Here is a 27,084-nt window from a genome sequence, read left to right on the forward strand (position 1 = left end):
ATAGTTGCCAGGCTTCAAACACAGGTCTCCTGACTCCCAAATACAGCTTGTCTACATCAAAGCTGCCTTAGGATGAGGATAATAGTTTCCAGACATGTCACCAAAAAAGTCAAGGAAAAAACATTTTAGATTTGGTCAAACTGGCCAGAAGACTGGGTGGGGACACTGCACTTCAGCATAGTTCACTGAAATAACTGGGATCAAAGTCACATTTGTCAAGTCAACAAGTATTTATTAAACATTTACTATATGCTAGACACTTTGCTTGCTGGCTTGAGATAGCAAATGGATAAGAGTTAAACAAAAAGGATGTGAACAATTCCTTCAAGAAGAAGTAAATAAGATTTTGGAAAGGATAGTAGATCCAATGAGGATTTTCAAGATTATAAAGTACGACAGGTTTAAAAGTAGATGATGCCAAAAGCATAGTTATTTATGTTGGCAAGAAATGGGATGGTTCTCAGAAGATAATTCATGTCAACTTGAGAACTTCTGCATGGATACAGTGATGAGCAGGGCCACCCAGAGCATTTCATATAGACAAATAGACAAGAAAATAATGACAGAAAGAATATATTTAAATGCCAAGGAAGCCTTAGTCTTTATCTCAATTTTCAATTTTTTAAATAGGCTAAGCTTTAAAAGAAGGTGGCTGGGAAATAACTTGGAACCCTAACAGGAGAACGAAAGTTTTAGAATATTTAGATTATGAATTTTGGCAGCAACAATCAGTGATGGGGTTAAAATAAATTCAGAATTAGATGCAAGGCTAGAATAGATTTAGTCGGAAACTCCTTGATGTGCATATATAGCATTACAACAAAGAAATATCATGTACTTGGGGGGGTGGGGGGAGTGGGGGCAAGGAGGGAGAGGGAATGGGACCTCTAGGTCCTTGGATGTGGCCTTTTGAACTCCTTAGGTAAGTCCAAGTTTTACAGAACAAATCTTTTTATTAAAGGGATTTGTTCTGTGACATTTGGATTCAGTCAAGCACCTGAGGACCTAGAGGGCCACATGTGGCCTTGAGGCTGCAAGTGCCCCACCCCTGCTACGTTCATTCGGGGGAGGGGGAAAAACCTCATTTACTCTGAACTATATGTTGTGTCTTTCCCTGGCAACATAAGCTTTTAGTAACTTTTTTTTACACTATGACATTCTCAATAGATGCTCCAGACCAATGTCCCCATGGCCTTGCCCCAATCCAAAGCAGTTTCGATATTTTATTTACACGAAGACATGATTGTGTGCGTGTAAACATGTTTAGAAGATGGGTATTTAGAGTTCTTCTTTATAAAGTAAAAGATTCTCACAAAGGCCATATGCCAGTATCCCTTTTTCGATCACAGAGGGGGCCCTCTCAAATACCAAATTATTCAACTAAACCCACAGCTCTCATTCCAAGTGATAAGACTGTTATTTTCAATATATTTTCTTTTTTTTAGATCACTTGATAGAAATTTTGTACAGAAAATTTATATTTTATCTTACATAAGGTGACCACGACAGAACTCTAGACAGGTTAGAAGCAGGAAGCTAGAAGGTTAAGAAGGGTTCGAGCCTGCAGACTGTCCACACCTGAATTCCTTTTGGGGTGGAGGGAGTAGGACATGCCCAGTTTAGCACTCCACTTTGGTGAAAGATCAAGAGGAGCTAGGAAAATACAAGGTACTGGATAACCAGTTTCCAGTGTCAGAAGTCATACTGGCTACCCAACTGGTTTCCTGGTCAAGGTTTTGGGATTCCATTAAGATATTTTCTTCCCCTTAGACACAAACTCATTCACTAATCCCCAACAAGTATCATTACATACATCTTGCTCAATTTAAAGAGTAACCCACAGCTGAGACAGTTATTGCTCTATTCTCAGAACAATTTGGCTTTATGATTCACTATACACCTTAGCTGCCCAGAGGAGGAAAAAATAAATCAGCCTGGGGTTGTCTCTTCTGGTGAGGAACAAGTTTTTCTTAGGGAAATGAAGAATTCGACCTCTCCCCAAGTCAACTTCTCAGTAGCAACTATCAGCTGACAGAAATATGCTCTGGCTTCCCATTGGTGGCGACCACTCCACTTCCAGGCAATGGTGCAGAAACTCTGGTTTCTTCAGGTTTTTGGGATCCCTGAGGCCTGGGCACACCTACTGCAATCTGTACTTGGTTCTGTTAAAAGAAACAGACATCATGGCTAAGAATTCAGTCCCTACATGAGGTAGAAAATTGACTTACTGAAGCTAATAACAAATGGAATAGCAAAATGTCTTGTGCCAATATTCTCAGAGTATCGTCCCCACCCAATCTGTACTCCCAGGCCTTATACCTCCTGACTACGATCCTGGCCATTTTCCTATCATACCACTGAGGCTACACCCTTCAGATCTAATCTCCAGAGACAAAGATCTAAAGGAGAACTAAGTCACTGAACTTTGGAACTCCTATCATAGAACTTCATGTTGTCCTGCCAGCAAAAGCCCACTTAAACTATGCCCTGCAAGTTCCAGAACCTACCAGGGGTGGGGAACCTTGGGTGTGGCCTTTTAACTGAGTCCAAGTTTTACACAACAAATCTTTTTATTAAGGGGATTTGTTCTTTGAAGTTTGGATTCAATGAAAGGGCAGCATTTTAGCATTTAAGGACCTGGAGGGCCACATGTGACCTCGAGGCTGCAGGTTCCCTATCCCTGATCTAAACCATGCTTCACCTCAGTCATCTTCCTGCCATGCCATCAAACACATTCCTTTACTTCCTCCTTACTCTATACCTTTCTTACTCTGGAAAGTAATAAATTAAATCTTACCTTTGCTTCTGGAAAGTCAATCAGCTTCTCAATTGTCCCATTAACTACTCATATACCTTCTATAACTCTACCCTTCTCAGGTCACCACTTCCCTTTGAAGGTAAGGACTGTCTTGCATTTATATTTATACCCACAGCATTTAAAACAGTGCCTGGCACATGACAGGCACTTAATAAAGACTTCTGCATTCCTTCATTTTTTGCTTCACTATCAGACAGGCAGAGAGGCCCTTTTCACAGACCCCCTAGCTTCTTTGAGAACTCAGCTCAAATACTAGTTTCTACAGAAGATTTCCTCTGATCCTCCCAGTCGTTAATGTGTGTCCTCACCAAAATTTATCTTGTATCTATATATAATAACTTAGATTTTACATATCCATACATATATATGTACATGTTGTCTCCTTTGATAAGACTGTAGGCTCCGTGAGGGCAGAGACTATTTATTGTCTTTATATCCCCAGGACTCAGCACAGTGCTGGATATATAGCAGGCAGATACAGGCAAAAATTGTGTTCTAATTTTATTTTAAAATAAAAATCTTCATCCTATCTATATTTTCTTTACCTTATGTATTAAAAAAACACTATTAATGCAGTTTATTTCAAGTTATTCTTAAATTCCACTACTTTTAAGTATTAATAATGCTTGTTGATTGATAACTGATTTTTTCAATGTCCTATAATACCAATCACACCACTGTGCAGTTTCTTCCAAATTAACCCTCTTAAAGTTCTAAAACAGAAGACCTTCCTCTAGACTCCTGTCTGAAAACAATGGCTACAACAAAATTTCTGACTATTATATACATTCTATCAAAATGCTTAAAAACTGGAGAAAGACCACATTACATACTACTGCTAACCTTCAGTGTCTGATGCTTAATAAATGCTTGCTGATTAATGAATCAGTACTGGATTTTTCCCATTGTTGTAATCATTTTCTTTATTTCTGTATTAAGTAAATTAAACAACAACGATAATATTTATAAGGTTTTAAAGTTTAAGGCTTGCAAAAACGCCTCACACATAATCTCATTTGATCTTCACAATGACCCAGTGAGGTAGGTGGTATTATCAATTATGAGCCCCATTTTACAGATGAGAAAACTGAGGTGAGATAAGTTAAGACTTGACCAGGGTCACATACCTAATAAGAGTTGGAAGCAGGATATGAGTTCAGATCTTCCTAACTCCAAATACAACGTATCATCTAGTTACCTGCCCTTAAAAAGTAAAAGATAGGGCAGCTAGGTGGCGCAGTGGACAGAGCACTGGCCCTGAAGTCAGGAGGCCCTGAATTCAAATCCGGTCTCAGACCAAACACTTGACACTTACTAGCTGTGTGACCCTGGGCAAGTCACTTAACCCCAATTGCCTTTAATAAAAAAAAGGGGGGGGGAGGGCAGCTGGGTGGGGCAGTGGATAGAGCACCGGCCCTGAAGTCAGGAGGACCCGAGTTCAAATCCGACCTCAGACCAAACACTTAACACTTACTAGCTGTGTGACCCTGGGCAAGTCACTTAACCCCAACTGCCTTTAAAAAAAAAAAAAAGTAAAAGGTAGAAAAAATCCAGGGCCTAAAAACCCAGTAGCCTCTCCACAATCTTTTTCTAGATGACTAAAGAAAGGTAACCCAGCTAAAGAGACACAAAAAAGAAAATTTTTAGGATTATAAAATCTTTGAAAAGATTATCATAATACAAATGAATTCATATATATATTCGAGGTAAAGTGCACTTAAACGCCTTGTTGGCTGATTCAAAGAAAATAAATTAAAATGATAAAATGTAAGCTCTCTGAGTGCAGGAATTGTTTCATTCTTGTCTTTTAATTCCCAGTGTCTAGCACACAATACTTGGTATGTCTTAGGAACTTAATAAAGGCTTCTGGACCAAACGACTAATTAGAAAGGCATGTACAATTAAGAAGGTAAAATTCATTTTAGGTAGCTTTGTACTCTACCTGTGATGATATTCCCACTCCCCAAGGCACAGGCTGGCCAGCAGAAAACCCCTTGCCTGGCTGCTGTGTTACTGCGTTTGGGACACCTAGCTAAGGGTGTTCTTCACTTGCCAGAATATCCACAGGAGCTTCAGCAATGTCTTTGATTGAATGATCCTCCAGAGTTAGTGAAGGGTCAAAGAGCAAGGGAGAAGGAGGGCACTGCATTCCATCACCCACTACATCCAAGTCCTAGAAGAGGGAAAAACAATACCACAGACAAGTCTCATCAGTAAAATCAGAGGAACTGATACCAGCTACATAACCTCATTTTAACCAACTGCAGTCAACTCCTAATTACTCTCACTGACTATTTTTCAAAAAGAAATACAATTTATTAAAAATCTACCTCCAGCTGACTCCACATTGACTCTTCTTCCCAACCTAGCAAAGATGGCACAATCAACAACAAAATGACCAAAAAGCTAAAAGGAAGAAAAGCAGGAAGTACTGCAGATTAGATAATGAATTAGTTGCCTTATCTAATCTATGATTTTGATCAAGTTATATACATTTTACAAATACTCAATTCAACAAACATATATTAAGTGCCCCATATGTATACTTCCCTTGGTGCTAGGCAAGATTCAAAATTTATAGGTCTAATCATAATCCTTGTCCAGAGGACTTATAGTCTATTAAATGACACAAACATTATACTACAAAAGAACGTCTAAGTGTATCGAAGAGATAAAAATAAAGTGTGACGTGAGATCAAAGTCATTACTAACTTTGGGTGAAAGGAGAGTGAGGGAAGGAAAGGCTTCCTAAAGGAAATGCAATTTCAGTTTCTATGGGTAGAAAATCAACAGCCATGCAGCATAGTAAAGAGAAAATTACTGGCACAGAAAAGATCATAAGCAAAAGAAACGGAGGTAGACATGAAGAGGTATGTAAATGGGATGGTACAGAGAAAAGTATAGAATAAAAATGGCAAGGTAAGATAGGGAGGTTGTGGAGGTATGACAAGGTTACTTACTGGGCAACAGAAAGAACAATGACCAAAGAAGTTATCTGAGGCAAGAATAAAAGGTGAAAAGACAAATTAAGAGGCTACTGAAGTAAGCCAAGGTGGATGAGTAATGAGGTCCTATACTGGTATTGGTGGCAACAGAAAGAGAGAAAGGTAGCAGATGCAAGAGTTATTAGGTCAAAATGAAGGGACTAGGTAATTGATATGTGAACAAGAAATCAAAAGATTCTTAACTCAAAACTAAGGTTTTGAATACAGGCGACTGCATGATGATATTAAAATAAAAACCTTGGAATGAGAGAGAGGAGCAGGTTTAGGGGAAAATATGCAAAAGAAATTTTCAAGTAGTTATACCACATTGCATTAATGATGGTAACAAAAGCAGTAAGAGAATGAAAAATATTTTCTCTACATGCCTGACAGATGTCACTTTTCATAAGAATAAACGTTCGCTTAATCAAATTATATCATTTTCCCATGTCAAACTAGGAGTTAAGTCCCATATTTAATCTTGATCCAACCAACACTTTCCACAGATTTTGTTTCTTCCAACTGAACTGGTCATTCCCCACTAGAGATTTAGAATGACCAACAGACCACAGGGAGACATTCTTCTGGGCTCCTGTTTGAAACCAATAGTTACAATAAACCATTGGTCTTGATTCAGGGCCTGTCACAGGCATTGCAGAAGCTCAGATATTAAGAAGAAAATTTATTTGCCACTGTTTTCCAAGGATTTCTCTTTCAACATTAATTTTTTTTCCCTTCATATTGTGGAAGCCAGAAACAAATCAAGAGTTTTATACCTTTATAATGAGTCTGTATCCCCAGTCCCTCAAAATATGATGTTCTAGTTTTGTCATGAATCGCTATGCTCTACCTCAGGTCGCTTTATTTTGTTACTGTGGTTGCTTTTTCTTTATTTTTACTTTTGGTCCTTGATTTTACATCACCTTCATTTCTGAATATACTCCTCTATGTTTAAATACCCAGTGAGTCAATCCAGTAACAAAGAAGGGGAAAAAAGCAGTTCAGCAAAACTAATTAATACATCAAGATTGACAATATATGCAATGATCTATACCCATAGTCATCCACCTCTGCAAAGAAGGAAGATGCATTTTCTAATTTCCTGTACCAGATGATTTTAAAAGAACCATTTTCTTTCGATCTATAATTGTCTTTTAGCTCACAAATGACACTTTGCTAAAGATATGTTTTTTAAATGGATCAAAAGGACTCCTAGCATTTCAGCTAGTGAATGATATACAATGAAAAGTTAGCTTTATGATTTAGATAAATTTATAGAAGTTTTCTACTGCTTTTTTCCAATGTGCCCAAGCATATCACTGAAATAAGAACTAAAACAGCCAGGAATGGAACATACCTAAAAAGGTAAAGGTCAAACTGTGCTGGCAAAAATGTAGTTGCCTGGAGTCTTACAGATCTATGTCATTTTGCACAATGCTTTATACTAAAAAGACAACAGAGAAAACTGGCTCACTATGGTATCTTTTAATTAAATACCATAAAAAGTATCCAACATGTAAGAATTGCACACCAAAAACTTAAGAAAGGAGCCATCAATTAAATCTAGAGCCTCAGATGCTTGTACACAAATGAAGAAAAAAAAAAGTATGAGTAATTTAAAAAAAAAAAATAGGAGCCGAACACAAGAGGTTATATTTGATCTCACAGATAACAATGAAATTTGGGGGAATGAATTACCATAACCAGAATACAACTTTCGAAGCATAATATTATTAAAAAAAAAAAGTTAGATGGTGGGCAAATACATGAGGAAATCCAGAAATCAGTGGAGCATTAGAACTGTGATGAAGAGTATTTGAGGGAAAATCAATTAAGACAGTATTGTCTTTAGAGAAATAGTATTGTCTTTAGAGCACCACAAGGACTGAGACAGAAAAAAGTATTCAGGAAGCAGATCCCAAGTAGATACGATTCTCACCAACAAAAAGGAATTGGTTGCTGTGGTGGAAATGAACTGGCAGAAATGAACCTTGGAAAGGAAGCTCTCCACTCTAGAATTTGTAACAGATGAGAGGGAAATTGGGCACAGTCTAAAATGTATCCTATATTCTTGAACAACATACTTCAAAAGGTTCAGAAAGGATACATAGAGTGGGATCCCCAAAACTTAAATTTTTAAGACACAAAGAGAAATAATTCCAAGAGAAAAAGGGAGAGCTGTCTAAAAAGACCTATGTGACAGAACAGGAACTTAGCAACTTGAAATTTTTTCTTAAAAACACATAAAAAATGAAAGGCAAGAATAAGTAACAGGTTGAATATAAAAGAATGGCACAGTTTTGAAGGAATAGTGCCTAAAAGTCACAATGAAATTAAGGTAGGTGAAAAAACACAAAGTAAAAATGTTTTTTAAAGCCATATTGGAGAAAAGACTGGTATCAAAGAAGGTACAGGATTCAGAGTGAAGAGGATGATAAAAATAGGACTACAGAGAAAATGCAAAATTGCTCAACTCTTAATTTTGCTTCTATTTTCTCTGCCAAGAAATATGAGCTTTGTTCAGGAAAGGATATAATAAAAACAGCTATTAAGAGCTAGTACCCAAGATAAGTAAACAGAGTAAAAGCCTTTAGCCACCAGTCAACATATCCACAGGAACTGACCCTAAAGTACCTACAAAACACACAGACATGGCTGGGAAGCCACCATTAGTGTTCTTTGAAAAACTGAAGAACAGGAGAGGTACCACTGGATTGGCAAGGGAGCAAACTGCCAATTTTCAAAATAGATAAAGAGGACAAAGTCTGCAGACTACAGACCAGTAAGCTTGACCTTAATGCCTGGCAAAATTCTACAATATATTATTAATGGGATGCTTAGTGAACACTTGAAAAAGGAATGAATGATTTTTAAAGGTATTTTAAATGGGTAGTTTTCAAAGGTATGGATAGGGAAGAACAAAGATCACAAAACAGAATGAAGGAATGAATGAATCAAAAACACTTACTGGGGATATATAAAAAGGAAAACAGTCTCTACCCTCAAGAAGCCTACATTCTGGGAGAGAAAAATAATGCATATAAGAAGGTGGTGGACACAGAAAGATGTTTTGGTTTGGGAAATAATAAGGACAGTTAATGAGTGGAGCCATACCACAGTCAAATGACATCCTTTTATAGAAATAATGGTAAGATTGTTCTGATTACTATTCCCAGAGTAAGAGGTGGAAAGGAGGGGAGGGAGACACATTTCTCATGGCAAGATGGCCAGGGTACAGGTTAGATGGGATTTAAAGCAAGGTCTGGATCTGGGGTCAAGACGTGGCTAGAGAGGATACAATGGGCCATGTATATTGGTTCTGGTTGACTCACCAATCAGAACAGCATGGCCCCAGGGCGGTGGTTCCAAAGCTGTGTGGATTAAGTCACCCAGGGCATGGTCTCAGGAGGTCCAGTGGTCCAGAGGGAGCAGCAGCAGGACAGATGGCAAGGAGATGGCCAGGGTGGACGGTCAGATGGGATGTGAAGCATGGTCTAGAGTCTGGGGCCACTAGATAATACGGGCCATGTACGTTGCCGATGACTGACTCACCAATCAGGACAGCACTGCCCCAGGGCCGTGGTTCCAAAGCTGAGTGGATTAAGTCACTAAAATAGATAATTTCAATTATATGAAATTAAATGGTTTTTGCAGGAACAAATTCAATGCAAGTATGATAGGAAAGCAAACTGCTGATTGGGAAAAAAAAATCTTTGCATCAAATATCTCTGATAAGAGTTAGATATTCAAGATATATATGGAATTTACACAAATATAAGACCAAGAGCCATTCTCCCATAGATATGATTTCAAAGAATATGAACAGTTCTTTTAACAACTGTAAACTATTAACCACTATATGAAAGACTGATCCAGATTACTAAATTCTGGTCCCCCACACCACAGGAGGTCAAAAACCTCTTTTCCTATGGAAAAATAACATACACCAAAATATTCATAGCAGCAATTTTCTGACAGCAAAAAGCTAGAGAAAAAAACAGGTGTCCATAAATTAGAGAATGACAAATTGTGGTATGTGAATGTAAATGTAGTATTATTTTACCACAGGAAACAACAAATATAAAGAACTTAGAGATGCATGGGAAGATTTGTACAAAATGATAGAGAATTAAAAAAAAAAAACAAACAGGAAAAATCACGTGCACAATGACAACAGTATAATGGAAAAGACAAAAACCAAATACCAGCCCTAGGAAAAAAAAATTCCCTTTCACTTCCTTTGTTGCAGGGATGGGAGACTACAGGTGTAGAATACTGTATACTCTCAAATATAGAAAATGTTTGGTTGGTCTGCTAATTGTTTTTCTTTTTTAACCTTTGTTACAATAGCTCAATGGGGAGGGGAGGGATGCATGTGGAAATATAAAGTAATGCAAAAGCAAAAGATCTCAATAAATATTAATTGAGGGACAAGGAGGGAGTGAAGGCCCAGCATGGCTTTGTCAAGAATGGGGATGTGTCTGACCTTGTACTATTTAACATTTTTAACACTAATTACATAAAAAGGTATATATGGCACCCTCAACAAATTTTCAAATAACACAAAACTAAGATAAATAAGTAATACATTAGGTGACACTATCAAGATTCAAATCATTCTTGAGAGGCTAGAACACTAGGCCAAATTTTATAACATGAAACTTAAAGAGAGATAATTAGAAAAATGCTATTCTCAGGTTCCAAGAGTCAACTTCACATATACAAGATAATGAAGGTATGGTTTAACAGTAGTCCATCTGAAAAATATCTATGAGTCTTAATGGACTGTTAGCTCAATGTGGTACAGCAGCCAAAAAATATTTATGAGATTTAAATTACACTGAACTACGTAATGGCCAGAATAAGGTCAGACCACATCTGGCTGCTTATGTGCAGTTCAGAGGAGCATTTTTGAGAAAGAACATCAAATAAGCTTCAGAGCATCTAGAACAGGGAAACCAGGATGGTGAAAGGCCTTTGAGATCAGGCCATGAGTATCAGCTGAAGGTTAGCTTGATAAAGAGAAATTCAGGGGAAACAAGACAGCTGTCTCTAGACAGTCTAGAACAGACTTGTTCTATTTAGTTCCAGTTAAGCAATCATCAAGAATTTATTATGCAACTACTATGTACTAGATGCCAGACTATGTGCCTGAGAAATGACTGAACAAGAACAATAGCCAGAAACGAAGTAGAATAATGAAAGTGAAAATTGTGGTAAACCTGATTGACAGTAATATTGAACCTAGAAAAAAGTATGATTAGGAAGCAATTATATAGGTGTTTCCGATATTGTCCAATTCTTAATCTGTATTTTAATCTGGATCAACAGGAATAGGATAATTTATACATGTTCAATCTGAACAAAACATTCTGATTGCAAACATACAAAGCGTTCCAAAAGTCTCAGTGCAGTTCTAAGCTATCAAAGCTTTAAAAATCCAATGTTGTAGAATTACAGTGACCAAGTCTGGGCCCAAAGATGAGATATAAGAACAACAGGAGCTCCTGAGCGTATCCAACACTACAGACTTTTTCAATGTGCTAGTTAGTTTCGCTGAACTGTTTTTTTCCTTTCCTCTTTTTCATTCTTTATTATAGGATGCTTCTCTGGGAGGGGTCAGGTAAAGGGCTAAGCTAGCTATAATAAAATTGTAATTTTTCAACCATGGAAAATAATTTTAAAAGGCAGAAATAAAGAAAGAATAGCACCTTCCAGACCTCAAACTCAGCCTCACATTCTAGGTGTCATCCTTCACTCTCTCATACCCTCACATCCAAGCTACTGCCAAGTCCTGTCAATCTCACCTTTGCAACATCTCTGAAACGTCCCCTTCTCCTCTCTAACACTCTGGTGCGCAATTAGGGTTTAAAAAAAAAAAAAAGAGAAGTAGATCAATGGAACCTACTAAAGGGAGATTCGAAAATAATAAAACTCAATAACCCAGTGTCTATTAGGAAAGAATTCCCTATCTGATTAAGAATTTCTGGGAAAACTGAAAAGTAGTTTGGCAGAAACTGGTCTTAGACCAACCTCTTACAGTATCTACAAAACTGGATATATGACCTTAATTTTAAATATTATACCATGAAAATGTTTAATATGAATGTGTATGTATAGCCTATATCAGATTGGACATCATCTTGAGGAAGGGGAAAGAGAGGGAAGGGGAGAAAATTTAGAACTCAAAATCTTATGGAAATGAATGTTGAGAACTACAAATATATTAATTTTTTTTAAAAAACCATAAAAAAATTAAAGTAGATCATGTATCTTTAAAAGTTTTACAGCTATAAGTAGGAGGTGTTTTCTTAACCAGACAAAGGAAAGCAATTACAAGATAAAATAAAGAGAGAAAAGATAAATTTTTGATTACATGAAATTGAAAAGATCTTGTACAAACAAAACTAATGTATCTGGGATAAGAAGAAAAGGAATCAAAAGAAGGGAATAATCAATGTTTACGGATTGCTGAAAGAAAGGTACATATGTATTTTTGGTAGAGTTGTGATTTAGTATAATCATTCAATACGGAATTATGCAAATTAAGTATTCTTTGGCCCAGAGATTCCATTACTAGGAATATACACCAATGAGGAGATGATGATCACTGATAAAGTCCTCATATACACCAAAATATTTGTAGCATCACTTTTTCTGGTAGCAAAGAACTAAAAATAATGTAAATGCTCATCAACTGGAAATGACTGAACAAATTGTGGTACATGAATGTAACAGAATTTGCTGTAAGAAATGACAAATACGATAACTACAGAGAAGCATGGAAAGACTTAAATAATGTAGAGTGAAGTAAGCAGAGCCAAGAAAACAATATACATAATAACTAGAACACTGTAATGGAAAGAACTGAATTGAAAGTGAGTGCTGAAAAATTACAAAGCATAGACGTGGCCCCAAAAAAGAGATAAGAAAAGACACTGCTCTCCCCAACTCTTCTGTTTTTTCTCCAAGCATTTTCACTGGAAGTCTGCCATCCTAGAATGGTTTTCCCGCCTCACCTCCACCTCTTGGCTTCCCTGCATTCCTTTGATCCCTGCTAAAATCTAACCTGCCATAGAAGTCTTTTATAATCCTCCTTAATTCTAGTGCCTTCTCTGTTATCATCTCCAAATTATCCTGCATATACCTTATTTTTGTACGTATTTGTTTGCCCACTGGACTGTGAGATCCTTGAAAGCAGGAACTGTCTTTTGCCTTTTTATCCCCAGCACTTAGCAGTGCCTGGCACATAGTAGGACCTTAATAACTATTTAACTGAGGTCCATGGGTGTGGAACATTGCATATATCTTCGGCTATTTTCAATGTGATCAGTTCTGCTAACTGCTTTTTCTCTTCTTCCTCTTTTTGTTTTGTTTTTTTTTTCCTTAAAAAATATTCTTTGTTATATGGGATAGCTCTCTGGGATGGGAGAGGAAAGAGAAGATGCAGAGGAATTTAGGTAATACAAAAACAAAAGATATCAATAACCTTTTTTTTAAAAGAAAATAATTTTTCCAAACCAGATTGAATTTAAATTTGTCTCCTGGAAAGACAGAGTAATAGTTCATTATACAAGATAAAAAAACTGGAAAAACTACTAAATGAATTTTCCTATCCAAAAGGTGAGGGAACTCTCAACTGGATAAGCAGAAAAGTAAACATAGATTCAACAAATACTGATTTCCTGGCAGACTAGTATATTGTCATTCTGGTTTACAAATCAGCTTCCTTATGAAACTGGTTTGCATGAATCATTTTTCAGAATCAAATAAAACCACTGAGATCCCAAATATAAATTGTATGACCACATGCCAGAGCAAAAGTAATCATTCTTGACCATCCTGAAACCAAAAGTAAAACTAAATGAACAGTTCATTTCATCATATATCACCATCCACTTAAATTGCTCGAATAAAAGCCGTAAAAACAATTAGATGAGGTTTAAGGAAGCTTCAGGAGAATTTCAAAAGGCAATCAAATAGTCTGGTAGACAAGCACACCCTCCAGGTTTCTATTTAATTAAGCATTCCCAATCACCGCACAACTACTGACCTACACAAACAATTCCCACCCCCACCTCAACCCCCACAGTCAATATGTACAAATATGTACCACCAGTATGTACAAAAGCCTTTCATCACAGGGAACAGCAGAAACCTGTGTTATAAACAAAAACCCTTTATTATGAACTTTTAAAAAAACTAAATAACCAATATACATAAAGGAAAATATGATTAGGGAAGTGCATGAAAGCTTATTTAGGTTGATCAACCTAGGACTAAACTTACTGATGGACAGGAGATGGGTTAAGAAGATAGTTTAAGGGGTAGCTAGGTGGCGGTATGGATAGAGCTCCGGCCTTGGAGTCAGGAGGACCTGAGTTCAAATCCGGCCTCAGACACTTGACACTAGCTGTGTGAACCTGGACCAGTCACTTAACTCCAACTGCCTCACCAAAAAGCGCAAAAAAAAAAAAAGCAGAGGAAGATAGTTTAAACAGGAATACTCATCCTTAGACTCAACTATATAGTAGGAAGATTGCTTACTTGGGACAGGTAATCCTAAAAGCAGCTGTAAATGACAACAGTAAGGATGTGAGTCAGTTCGAAAGTTTTATGAGCAAACATATACAGATCAAGTTCATAACAAAGATATCACATGTTCAGAACCAGAGCTCTATAAAATTTAAGATAAAGAACAAACTGAAACTGAACTGTGTCCTATCTTAGTGAAACAACTTCTAGGTGATCAATCTACACAATAAAACCCATTACTTTGAATGTATACGTGTATACTGTCAAAAGTTGACCATTAAAAGAATTAGTTTACATAAAACATTTTTTTTTTTGGCTTTTTGGTGAGGCCATCAGGGTTAAGCGACTTGCCCAGGGTCACACAGCTAGTAAGTGTTATGTGTCTGAGGCCGCATTTGACCTTAGGTCCTCCTGACTCCAAGGCCAAAGCTCTATCCACTGTGCCACCTAGCTGCCCCTAATATAAAACATTTTGTAAGCCTTAAAATGCTATGTGAATTCAGCTACTATAATCTTTATTATCATTATAAGCAAAGTTTGTGTTGGTAAAATTCCAGTGACCTTTTTCACCTTTCTACTTCCACTGTTCTTTACATTAATCTTTTAAAAATCATTGACTTGTTTTTCCAAATTCCCTCAAACCTAAAAATGTGCCTCCTTCCCAACCAAAAAGGCATACAAACAATACATTAAAGTAATTGGCAACGTTTTCTAAGTCCTTCCAACAGTCAGACCTTGGCATGATCAGTTGCCTGAGTAGATTCCAGGTTACAAATATCATGTTATTTTTTAAAAAAAAAAAAAACTTCTTTAAAAAAATCTTGTCCAGATTCCTAGTCTAAGCCTAATTTGGATGGCTTAAAGGCAAGTGGAGAAAATGTTCATATCCTATAGCCCCCAAAGATTCCCTTAGTATCTTCCCGTTATTTCCTTGGTATTTATGAGTAATAATTCAAATAACCAGTCATAGGAATTTGAATCCATATGTTAATGGCCAGGATAAAATCTTCTCTACAATAGCAAGGCTTTATAGAAAAATGGCCAAACAAAGCAAACAGTTTCTCCAACTTACATCACTGAACTCCAGAGGTAAACTCTCTGTGGGCTGAAGTTCAGCAGCACTCAAGTACATATCCATGGGGACAGCTTCCAGTTCATCTGGCACAGAGAGTATCTGCTCAGGCTTATACATTTGAGGTGGCAGCTGGAAATGTAGTGGGCAACTGGGATCCTCTGAGAGGCTGACAGGAACTGGTTTGTTGCAGGGTACCTCCTCAGAGCCCTGACACCACTTGAAAAGAACCTGATTGGTATCCTGACATATATCTGTGAAGAAACAGCAAAGGGAAATAAAGTAGAAAGCAATGAATATTCAAAATACTAAAACATATCTCTTAAAGAGTTGAAAGATGTTCAAGCATAGGAAACAATAAAAACTGGGCTACACAGAACAACTACAGTTATATCTGATACAAGATACCAAATGGCATAATTAAGGAGAAGAAAAGTGATTTTCAAATTAAGTAATAAAATTATCCTAAAACTTAATTTTAAATTTCTGTCTTAGGATCCTATCTTGTCAAATGGGAACAATGTCTGTGTCCTCAGAGATACATGAATGATAATTCGGGTGATAAATTCATTTAAAGGACACAAAAATTAATCAATATTCAATTTCAGAAAATAAAGTTTTGAGTAAAGAAAAATATTAATAATATTCCTAGAAACTCATTCTTATTCAAAGCACATATACAATTCACTTCTAGGCATTATTGGAAATGGGAACAATTCCAAAGGAATATTCTACATTACTATTCTCTCTCCAGGTTGAGAGTCAAAATCTAAAATGACAATGACAGCAATTCTATTAAGAACACCATTTAATGTTTACATGGTGCTTTTTTTGGGGGGCAAGGCAGTTGGTGTTAAGTGACTTACCCAGAGTCACACAGCTAGTAAGTATCAAGTGATCAAGTGTCTGAGGAGGAATTTGAACTCGGGTCCTCCTGACTCCAGAGCCAGTGCTCTATCCACTGAGCCACCTAGCTGCCCCTACACAGTGTTTTTGCCCAAAGCTCTTTCCCACCAGTATGTGCTCTCCTGCCAAACTCAAAAATCTTCATTTTAAATTTATCTAAAAATAAGCAATTCTTATTACTATTCTTATTACTAGTAATAGTAATAATAATAGTTGATTATATGTGGTATATATTAATAGCTAATAATAGCTAACTTTATAGTATTTTAAGGTTTGAAGTGAGTTTCACTTATTTCATTTCAAGAAAAAAAGTTAAGGCAGAAAGATTTAAAAAAAAAAATCACATTCCACATTCATCTAGTCCTTAATCGACAAACATGAGCATAAATATAAATAGGAGAACTTTGCTTATGCTATGAGTGCTAGCAGGTTATAGGTACCTTTTTTCCCTTCTTTTGCCTACATGAAGAACAGAGTCACCATAGGACTACCCCCTTACAGCTCCAGTTCAAAAATCCATCAACGATATTCTCCACTTCTGGTTCAGGCAGAAGAGTTAGATAATTTCTGCATCACATTAAAATTCGCCCTATTTCACAGATCATAATTTTAAATAACACATCACCTTACATTTCTAACCTGCTTTAAAAATGGAAAACCTAAGATTTATAATCAAAATCTAGAATAGCAACAGATTAATTGTATCTTCCCTACTATCCCAATAAAGGTTCTAGCCCAATAAAACCTATTAAGGTAGAGTTTGTAATTCCAACAAATGGTTGTCTACTATTGCCTTCCAACACAATCAGTTAAGAAGTCATTTTCCAGGGGCAGCTAGGCGGCGCAGTGCATAGAGTACCGGCCCTGGAGTCAGGAGGACCCGAGTTCAAATCCGGCCTCAGACACATCAGTTTTACACAGATTCTGAAATCTTCGTCTACTAATAACCACTTTGTCTTCCTCCATCAAAAAATAACCAGTTAAAAAGTATAGAAGTCTCACTGATGCTAAATGAAGGCAAAAATATCCACTTCACATACCTACTAATATACAAGGAATAAGAATACTACTTGTCTTTTAAAACTAAGTTCCTAAATGTAATACTAAGTGGAGAATATTTTTTAAAAGAATGATTATGAGATTACAGATCTGGAAAGAGATGGGACCTCAGAAGCCACTGAGCCTAATTCGTATTTTATAGAAATTGAGAATGAGGATGGGTACACAGCTTGCCCAGGTTCACTCCCTTTGCTCTTAAACCCAAGTCCTGACTCCAGAGCTGGTGCTCATTTCATAGCACTACACCATTAAGAGTGAAATAACCAGAAGACACAAAAATGGTTTAAAAAATTTTTTAATGCTTCTGTGATTTTATGATTATAATCACAAAAAAATAGCTGTCAATGCACAACTTCTTCATCTTATCAGTCATTCCAAGCAACATAAAAAATAAATACCCCAAGGGCAAGATCCCTATCACACCTGCCTGCCATCCATGCAACAGACAGGCAACAACTGATGGTATAACTAACTCTTAGCATAGCTCCCTTAACAGAAATCCCTTAGTAAAGGGATTTCTTCCTTCACCTCAACTTGCCTCCTTTCTTCTAACTCTCCTCCTGGAGGAACTATGGATGAGAAGAAAAAATGCAAATCCAAAAGAACAGGACAAGATTCAGAAGCAATAATTCATACCTATTTAAAACTGGGAAACTTTAAGGATATTACTATTACTTACTCTCATTACTACTGTAAGAAAACTAACAACTGTGTTTAAAATTTATTCTATTATGTTATATTTAAACCAACATCAGAAAGAATAAGGCAAAGCTCATTTAAGAATCAGCTTCTTTGAGGTTGAAGAAGCATATAAAATTTGCTAGGCAAAGAACTGGAAAAAAGTGGATGCTGTGGGGAATAAACAAACTGTAATGCATGAATGTAATGGAATATTACTCCACAATAAGAAATAAAGAATATGAAGAATTTAAAGATATAGATGAACTGAAGCAAAGTTTGCAATAAAGGAAAAAAATACATAAATATATATGTACATATGCTCATGCACACACGTGTGCGTGCGTGTGTGTTTGTAAAATGACTCCAACAAAATAAGTAGAAAGAAAAAAAAAGAAAAAAGAATGCTGTGAAATTATAATGACCAAGCATGGCCCTAGGGAAAATTTGAGAAAATGCTCCTCACTCCACTTTTTGCAGTGTGCCACGTGGACTATGCATACATCATAATGCAGAGCTAATGTTAGTTGGTTTTGCTAAACTCTTTTCATCTTTATTCTTTGTTATAAGGGACAGCTTTGCTAGGTAGTTAGAAGGGGAGGGGAATTCTCAAAAAATGAGACGATTAAAAAAACAAGATATCAATAAAAAATACATAATTTTTAAAGATGCTGCATTTTAAAAGAATATTCTATTTCTCCTTAACTAGACAAGATCAGCCTTATCACCTTCCCACCCCCATCATTTTTCCTCACCCCTCCCAAATTGGGAACATAAGGGAAACAAAATCCATCATAAGAATGCATAGTAAATCAAAACAAATGTCTACACTGGCCAAGTGCAAAAAATACTTTCTCGTTCTGCATTCTGAGTTCTTCATCACTCATAAGGAGGAGGGGAACATATTTCCTCGTAAATCTTCTAGAATTCTGATTGGTCATTATACTGATAAAAGCACAGCACAACAGTATTTCATCATATTTATATATCACAACTTGATTATCTATTATCATCATTATTATTATTATCTAAGTTTATAGGCACTGCCTCAGATTCACAGTCACCTCAAAAAGTCCTAAGAAATTTTGTACATCTTCAGTTTGTTTTGCTCAGAAATAATACCTCCCCTTAAACAACTCCCTAATCTCTCTTGCTCCCCTTCCTTCTTTTTCTCCTGTTGAGTGACATGGACCTTTTTAATCTAGCTGTGTGTATGTGTGTGGGGGGTGGGAGGTGTTTCCAGTTCAGATGAAAGGTTCAAGTGACAGCCACTCCCCACACCCCCTTATTCATAGATACCTACTTGTGCAACCCAATTATGTGAGATCATTTCCCCTAACCTTCTTTTTCCTTCACCCATACCCTCCAGTTTGTATGCTCCTAAGATCATTAGGATATAACAGGACTATTTACAATCCCTGTCTAATTGGACTTCTATAAATCTTGATGATGATAGGGTTTAAAGAGGACAGGTATCATCTCATCATATCTGAATGTAAGCAAATCAGCCTTGTTTAGTCCTTTTTTATTGCTCATGTGTTTGCCTTTTTACGCTTCTCTTCACTCCTATGTTTCAAATTCAAAGTTTCTCCCCAGCTCTGCTCTTTTTAATCAGGAATGCTTAGAAGTCCTAGATTTCAGTTTTGTTGTTGGTTTTTTGGTGATGCAATCGGGGTTAAGTGATTTGCCCAGGATCACACAGCTAATAAGTGTTTGAAGCTGGATTTGAACTCTGGTCCTCCTGACTCCAGGGCAAGTGCTCTACTTACTCTACCACCTAGCTGCCCCAGAAGTCCAAAATTTCAATAAAGGCCTATTTCTACTCTCCCCCTCCCCACTAGTATTATACCGTTTTGCTGGATAAGTTATTCTTGAATGTATGCCCATATACTTTGCCTTCTGAAATATTACATTCCAAGTTCTACTCCTTTATTATAATGGCTGCTAAATCATGTGCAAACCTGACTGCAACTCCTAGGTACTTGAATTCTTTCTGACTGCTTGCAGTATTTTTTATCTGACCTGGAAGCTCTGGATTTTGGCCAACACATTCCTGGGAGTTTTTATTTTGAGGTTTCTTTCAGGAGGTGACCGGTGAATTCATTCTATTTCCATTTTGCCCTCTAGTTCTAAAAGATTTGGGGCAATTTTCTTCTAAGATTTCTCAGACTATGACTATTGAGGCTATGGTTTTGATCAGAGTTTTCAGACAGTTCACCGATTCTTAAATTTTTTCTCCTTGTTCTGTTACCCAAGTCAGCTTTTTTTCCTATAATACTTTACATTTTTCCATTTTTTTTCCAGTCTTTTGACTTTGCCTTAATATTCCTTGTTTTGCTTCATAAAGTCATTGGCTTCTATTTGGTCCATTCTAATTTTCAGAGAAGTTGTTGCTTGGGCAAAGTTTTGGACCTCTTGTGCCACGTTGTTAAATCCCATTCCAATTCTTTCTCACACAGCTCTCATTTCTAATTTTTTTCCTCTAGGGCTCTCATTCCACCGATAAAAAACATTTTAAAACGTCCTGGAGTCAGGAGGACCTGAGTTCAAATCCAGCCTTAAAGACATAACACTTACTGGCTGTGTGAGTCTGGGCAAGTTACTTAACCCCAATTGCCTCAACAAGAAAAAAAATTTACTTTTTTCTAACTCTTGCTTCATCTCTTCCAAAAATTGTAATTAAGCCTAAGCTATGGCAATGAAATGTTTGCAGTCATTATCTTTTGGGTTTGTGTCCTGGGTATCCCTGCCACTATAATAGCTCATCATGGTAGGGTTCTTTTATTTGTCTATTCTTCTAGCCTACTTCTTGACTTTGGACTTGATGTTAGGGGTGGGCTCTGCCACACTTCTGGAGGGAAGATCTGGGCTAATCCTTTTGCTGCTTTCCTGGAGTGTTGTGTTATTCTGGGACAGACTTATAAACTTTCAGTGATCTCAAAAGGGTCTAAGGTCTGATCAAGAGCCAAATTTGACTGCTGCCCTGAGTTCCTGACCTAGATTTGGTTTTGAGCAAGGAATATACTCTTGCAAGAGTCTGCCCCTATGAACTGGCTGAAAAGCTCTGTTGTTTCAAAGTGGCAGAACTGTAGGCTCCCCTTTGGTTTGGGTTTCCTGCCTTGCTTACTGCTCTACAAACTGGGCTAGATGCTGGGAAGTGCTACCCTGCTCTTGCACCTGAGGTCTGAGACACACCACTGCTGTTGCTGTTTTCTGAACTTTCCTCCTTTCTTGGTACACTACCCAGGGCCTCCCTAAGTGGTATGCAGGTCTCCTCAATCTGCCCTGGATCTGTGACCCAGGACCAGTAGTGAGTGATAAATCTGCCAGTTGGCACCTATACCCATGGCAGTGCCCTGGGATAGGTCTAAGATCTCCTTCTGTACTGGTGTGCAACCTATCCTTGGGCACTAAAATCCTCCATGTGCTTTGTGCTCCAGCCCCAAATCTGTCCCCCATATCTGCAGACCTATCTGTCTCCCCACACCAACCTGGGCCAAAGAATTCACTATGATTTTTTCTGGATTTCTCCACTAGGAGTCAGTCTGGTGCATTTTAGAGATCCGTCTGGAGGACTTAGGGACAGGAGGCCAGATGCATGACTTCCTTCTACCTACCTCACTCCCCGGCTCACTCTCCCAAGACCCAGCATAACAAAGAAACTATTTAAGGTAAATGGACCCATTAGTCAGAAAAGAGTAGATTACCAAGGGAAAACTAAAAGCCCTCCTGAGAAATATTCAATCAGGTATCTCTATCCTAAGATTCAAAGGGAACATACCCCATTTGGCTCCATATTCTTCAGCACCTGATAGTAAAGGAAAGGAAACAAACAGCAAAGTTCCACTTGGAAAGGTCTGACTACAAAGAATCACCTTGAGAGCACCAAGTTCCTCAACACATTCTATGAAGTTGCATTGCAGAGAGACAAAAAAAATAACTAAACTCTGCAGACTGTTTAACTCAACAATACCACTAGACTAGTAGTAGTTGTAATTATCAATTATATAGTCCTTAAAGGTTTGCAAAGCACCTTATAAATATCTCATTTGACCCTCACAACCACCTTGGGAGGTATATGCTATCATAATTCCCATTTTACAGATGAGGAATCTGAGGCAGAGATTAAGTGACTTGCCCAAGATCACGTAACTACTAAGTGTCTGAGGCCATATCTGAACTCAGGTTTTCCTGTTATGGGATCCACTGACCACCTAGCTGTCTCAATTATTAATGAGTAAATAAATAGATTAATAAATAGATTAAAGAAAGAGGAAAAAGATCTATATGTTCAAAAATACTAACAGCAGTTCTTTTTGTAAAGGCAATGAACTAGACACTACAGAGATGCCCATCAATTGGGAAAAAGTTGAACAAATTATGGTATATAAATGTAATGGTATTATTATACTATAAGAAAGAATAAAAAGATGATTTCAGAGAAACCTGATAACACTTCTTTGAAATGATCCAGAGTGAAGTGAGCAAAGCCAGGAGAAAAATTTATTTTATTGTGATACATGTGATAAGAAACAACTTCAGAGAATACTGGGTAATATGAATTGATGCAAAGGAAAATGAGCAGAACTAGAAGAACAATTTATACAAAAATAATAATTTAAATAAAACCAACTTTCAAAGACTTTTAAGAACTTCTATCAATGCAGTGACTAACTATGACCCAAGACCTTTACTGAAGCATGTTAATATCATCTCTCTTAACAGAAAGGGGATGGACTTGAGAGACACTTTTTTGGACATGACCTCTATGTGGATTTGTTTTGCCTGTTTGTTACAAGACTTTTGTTTTTCTTTTCTTTTTTCCTTTCAATTTGGAGATAGGAAAGTGGAAAGGAGAGAAAATAAAAGCTTAGTAGTTTTTTTAAAAATCAGCGTTTAAAAGCTACAGGCAAAGGTGAAAGATGGTACACTTCCAAGCTGGCAACAAAACTCTGGGAGAACAAAAATTGAAAGCAAATTGATCTAACTGGTTAATAAAAGCAAAATTTAAGTTAGATCAACAGGATGCTACATTATTCTTAGCTGATTTTAAGTCTTACTCCAGAGAGTCTTCCTCAAACTGATATATGCATGCTATCACATTTAATTATTTACACTACTTGTTTTAAAAAAAATTCTTACTATAGAACAATTCAAATCAACTGCCTAGATTATGTGCTTTATAAATCTCACCTCAGTAACTCATCTCACCTCAGGCAAAGCCTTGAAGATATAGCTAATCAACAAAGGTTGAGTTTAAAATACAAGCTACAGCTTTAGACTTATCAATCAGACTTGCAAGCATAGTACAAAGGACAACATGATTAGTTTCTAGGGAATGTATTTAGCAAAACCAACCAATTTCATTAACAACAATCATAACCATGAAAGGTTTTCTTTTGTGGCACTGAAAAAAGCCATCACTACCTGTTATTACAACATCCTGAGAATACCTACCCTTCCCACTCCCCCCTTGCTTGTGTATATTTAAGTACTGAACAACTTTCAACTTCTTTTACTTTCAATCTAGTGCTCTACCCATCAGGTGAGTTAACAGAAAAAAGTGAACTCATAATCAAAGACAGTCACATACTTCTAGGAGATAAGAAATTAAGAACACAGGTTAAAATTAAGTACATAACTTCTTGTTAAAGAGGACCATAGTAGCTTAAAATGCAGCAGAGTACTGACTACAGAAAGAAAATTACTAGTTAAGCTCTACATCCCATTTCATTTTTTAAATAAATTGTGATAGCAGACTTTGACTCTTACACATAAAAGAAAACTAAAGCAAAACTTTCCTTCCCAAAGTATTTCCATAATAAAACTGGAGGTGCATTCTCAAAGAAAAAAATTAAAACTTAGCTAAGAATTTTTGGTGAAGAGTTAAAACGGAAGCACACTGGGAAATACAGTTTCACTGGCCCATTTTTTCCTATTTTTGGGGGGAGTGAAAGGCCAAACTCCAAAAGAAAAAAAAAATCTATTTCCTAATTTTTGGAGCAGGAAGTCCTCAAAAAGATGAGTATTAGATACATAACAAGAAAAGACAGTTCTATACCACACTGCTGCATAAAGACAAATGGCTTCTCTAAGTTATCCATGCAGAAATTCAATGTCAACTAAGATTTTTATCTATTCACAATGATTTTATGCTGTAATTTATCCATTCAATAATAGGTTCAGCATTCCATTAAAAAAGGAATAACTATTTTATTAATACACAGACCATTTCATTTCCAATAATTCAAGTGTTTCTTCCTAATGAACTGACCATTCTCTATAATGTTCTGAAATGGCCAGAAGACTGTAGGATGACATTTCTTTAGGCTCCTGTTTGAAACCAACAGTTCCAACAAACTGTTGGTCTTGATTCAGGGCCAATGGAAAAGTGAAATCTTGAAAATAAGAGAACTGGTAACCATTACAGCTCACTCCATCTGGAAAAATCATAACCCAAATAGACAAGGTGAAAACATACGATTCAGACAATGCCTGGTCATCGGAAGAGATTGGTTGGAACAACGAATATCATCAACAAAAGCCAAACACCTCTGACTGGAACGAGTAGTATGCGCCTGAAACAAAGAAGAAAGAATGGGTCATTCAAGAAAATAATACAATGTCATAATAAAAGATAAAATAAAATTACATGAAATGGAAATTCTCAGTTATGAACTGAATGAAATGTTCTTCCCAGACACTTAAAAATTCTGAATATGGTTAAGAATTGTGTTATTCTATTTATGTACACTTCTGATAGAAATATCTTCTTTTGAGGAAAAGAATGCAAATTTTACCTCAACCAACAAATCAGAAACTAAAAATAGAGACTTGGGAATCTCTCTGGGAGCAAAGCAGCAGTAGTTGAAGCCACAGGAATGAATGACATTGCCAAGGAGATAATGTAGACAGAGAAGAAAAGAGTTAAGGACAACCTCTAGGAGAATACCCACATTAAGGAGCCAAAGAAGACAGATGACTATTTAGAGAGGTAGTGAAGTTACTGAAGTCCAAAGTTGTTCCAATCTTCTATAGTTCTTAATCTACATTCTTTCCAAGTCACCTTTAAAAATAGATTGTTTAAGATGTCTGGCCTCTCCCTGAAATCCAATCATAAAATCATAACCTGTTAGAGCTGAAAGGGACCTTCAAGATCTTGTCCAAATTCAGTTAAGATTAAGGAAACTTAGAACCAAACAAAGATCACACAAAACCCAACATATTCTTACCCATCACACAAAATCCAATGTATTCTTATCCTAAACTACTATGGGGTACTTTGCTCACTCAATCTCTTCCATTCAGTATGTGTAACTTGAAGCTAATTTGTACTACTGGATATCTGAGTAGAGCCACAGATACAGAATCTGTATTGTTCTTACTGAAACATAGCATGGAATTAACACTAAACTTAAAATAAAACAAACCTAAATTTAAAATGCCAGAAAAAAAAAATAGGTCTCCAGGCTTTCAGTCCAGTAGGCTTTCCACCTCATTGCTTGTCCATGAAGTAAAATTTCAGCACCAAGGGTAAAAAGCAATACTTTGAAGATTATCATCTCTCAAAACCAGAAAATGTTGCATGTGATATGACTCATAAGCTATTCATTTACACTTCTTTAATCATTCATCTTTTAAATTTGAGAAGAATAATATAGCATATACATACATGCCTATAAGAAGTAACACTTACTCTTGGTCAATTTCACCCAATAGTAGTTTTACATTTTTTCTAGATTTTAAAACTGCAATCGAAGAGATTCAAATTTATCCCCCAAACACATGAATCTAGATGGCCAAAACAGGAAACACATTTTTATACCACTTAAGCTGGCATTAAGAGACTCATACCTGTGCTTCTGAAGTCAATATTCTATCCTTACAGTTTCCTTTAAAAGATCAATTAGAAGCTTCAGTTGGTATAGAAAGCAGTATCTCAAATTCTACTACATGCCCAATCATTTTCAAATGTAATTAAGGTGCTACCTTTTAAGCCTTAAAATGATTTAAATACTACTTATCTTAGATCTGTGAAAAAACTTCACATGCAAGTTTTTGGCTGCTGCCTATCAGACTCAACAAAAAACTGCCTGTCCTTAACAATTCTGCTATTTCATTGTAAATCCAAGGTCAATAAAGGTACTTACTCAATAAACACTAAGAACTCACTATTCCTAGAACACCAAAACAAATTTCATAAAAACAAGATCCCCAAACCCGTGAAACGTACAGTCCTGAAGGTGAATGAGACACAAAAAACTTATCTTCTGACTAAGGAATACAACACACATTGGAGACCAGTGGGCAAGGGAACGAAGTTTTAGTCTAAGGAGACATAATAACATGGTAAATAGATATGCAGTTAACTGGCATGTACTTTCCAGAAGTAATCTTATCATTTATTTGCTTAGTGGGCCTAAATAAAAAGTATCACATGGACAAAGGGAGGCCAAGGAAAGATTTCATAAAGAAAGTAATAACCAGATTAAGTTTTGAAAGTATGGACAAAAATTCAACAGTCCAAAAAGTGGAAGTCCAAGCCTAGGAAACGTGAGCAAAGGTCTAAAAGGTGGGAGGAGGCAGGGAAGAGTCTAAGAAGCCAGAACAGCCCAATTTGGCTGGAATCCAGAGTGCATAGAGAAAATATGAGAAAAGACTGGAAAAATTAGAGAGCGCTCAATTGTGAGCACCTAGACAAAGGAGTTTGACTTCTACTAAGTAGATAAAGAAAGGGCCACCTGATTTTTGAGCAGGAATGACACAATTAGATCTATACATGAAAAAAAATAAAAAGATTATCTGGAGAAGCCTATGAAGGATGGATTGAAAGGGTAAGACCATGGAGGCATAACTGTTACGATGTTATTACACACCGTAGTTTAAATAGGGCACAAAGAGGGCCTGTTCTAGGGGTGGTAGCAGTGGGAACAGAAGATTTGTTGTTGTTCAGTCGCTTCAGTCATGTCCTGTAATGCGTGACACCATTTGGGGTTTTCCTGACAAAGAAAGGGGTTTGCCATTTTCTTCTC

General features: G+C 36.7%; 1 protein-coding gene and 2 non-coding genes across 6 annotated transcripts in view; all 3 read right to left on the minus strand.

The window, feature by feature from the left end:
• Positions 1–1,411: 1,411 nt before the first annotated feature.
• KANSL2 (KAT8 regulatory NSL complex subunit 2) overlaps positions 1,412–27,084 on the minus strand; it is a 44,064-nt gene continuing 18,391 nt past the window's right edge. For 3 of the 4 annotated variants that reach the window (XM_027844360.1, XM_027844359.1, XM_027844361.1), the window contains exons 7-10: positions 24,534–24,630; positions 15,410–15,663; positions 4,872–4,991; positions 1,412–2,162 (exon numbers count right to left, since the gene is read on the minus strand). In XM_027844360.1, coding sequence (XP_027700161.1) covers positions 2,025–2,162; positions 4,872–4,991; positions 15,410–15,663; positions 24,534–24,630 — 609 coding nt within the window. In that variant the 3' untranslated portion in view covers positions 1,412–2,024. Of the gene's footprint in view, positions 2,163–4,871; positions 4,992–9,134; positions 9,411–15,409; positions 15,664–24,533; positions 24,631–27,084 lie in introns of those variants that run through there. The other variant, XR_003567524.1, reaches the window with a different exon arrangement.
• LOC114029842 lies at positions 6,310–6,445 on the minus strand. Its single transcript, XR_003567531.1, has one exon. It is a non-coding gene; the product is annotated as a small nucleolar RNA SNORA2/SNORA34 family (small nucleolar RNA).
• On the minus strand, positions 24,302–24,436 carry LOC114029847. The gene has a single exon (XR_003567536.1). It is a non-coding gene; the product is annotated as a small nucleolar RNA SNORA2/SNORA34 family (small nucleolar RNA).

The sequence above is a fragment of the Vombatus ursinus genome, unplaced genomic scaffold, assembly GCF_900497805.2.
Source record: "Vombatus ursinus unplaced genomic scaffold, bare-nosed wombat genome assembly UNPS02014941.1, whole genome shotgun sequence".
NCBI classification, from domain to species: domain Eukaryota; kingdom Metazoa; phylum Chordata; class Mammalia; order Diprotodontia; family Vombatidae; genus Vombatus; species Vombatus ursinus.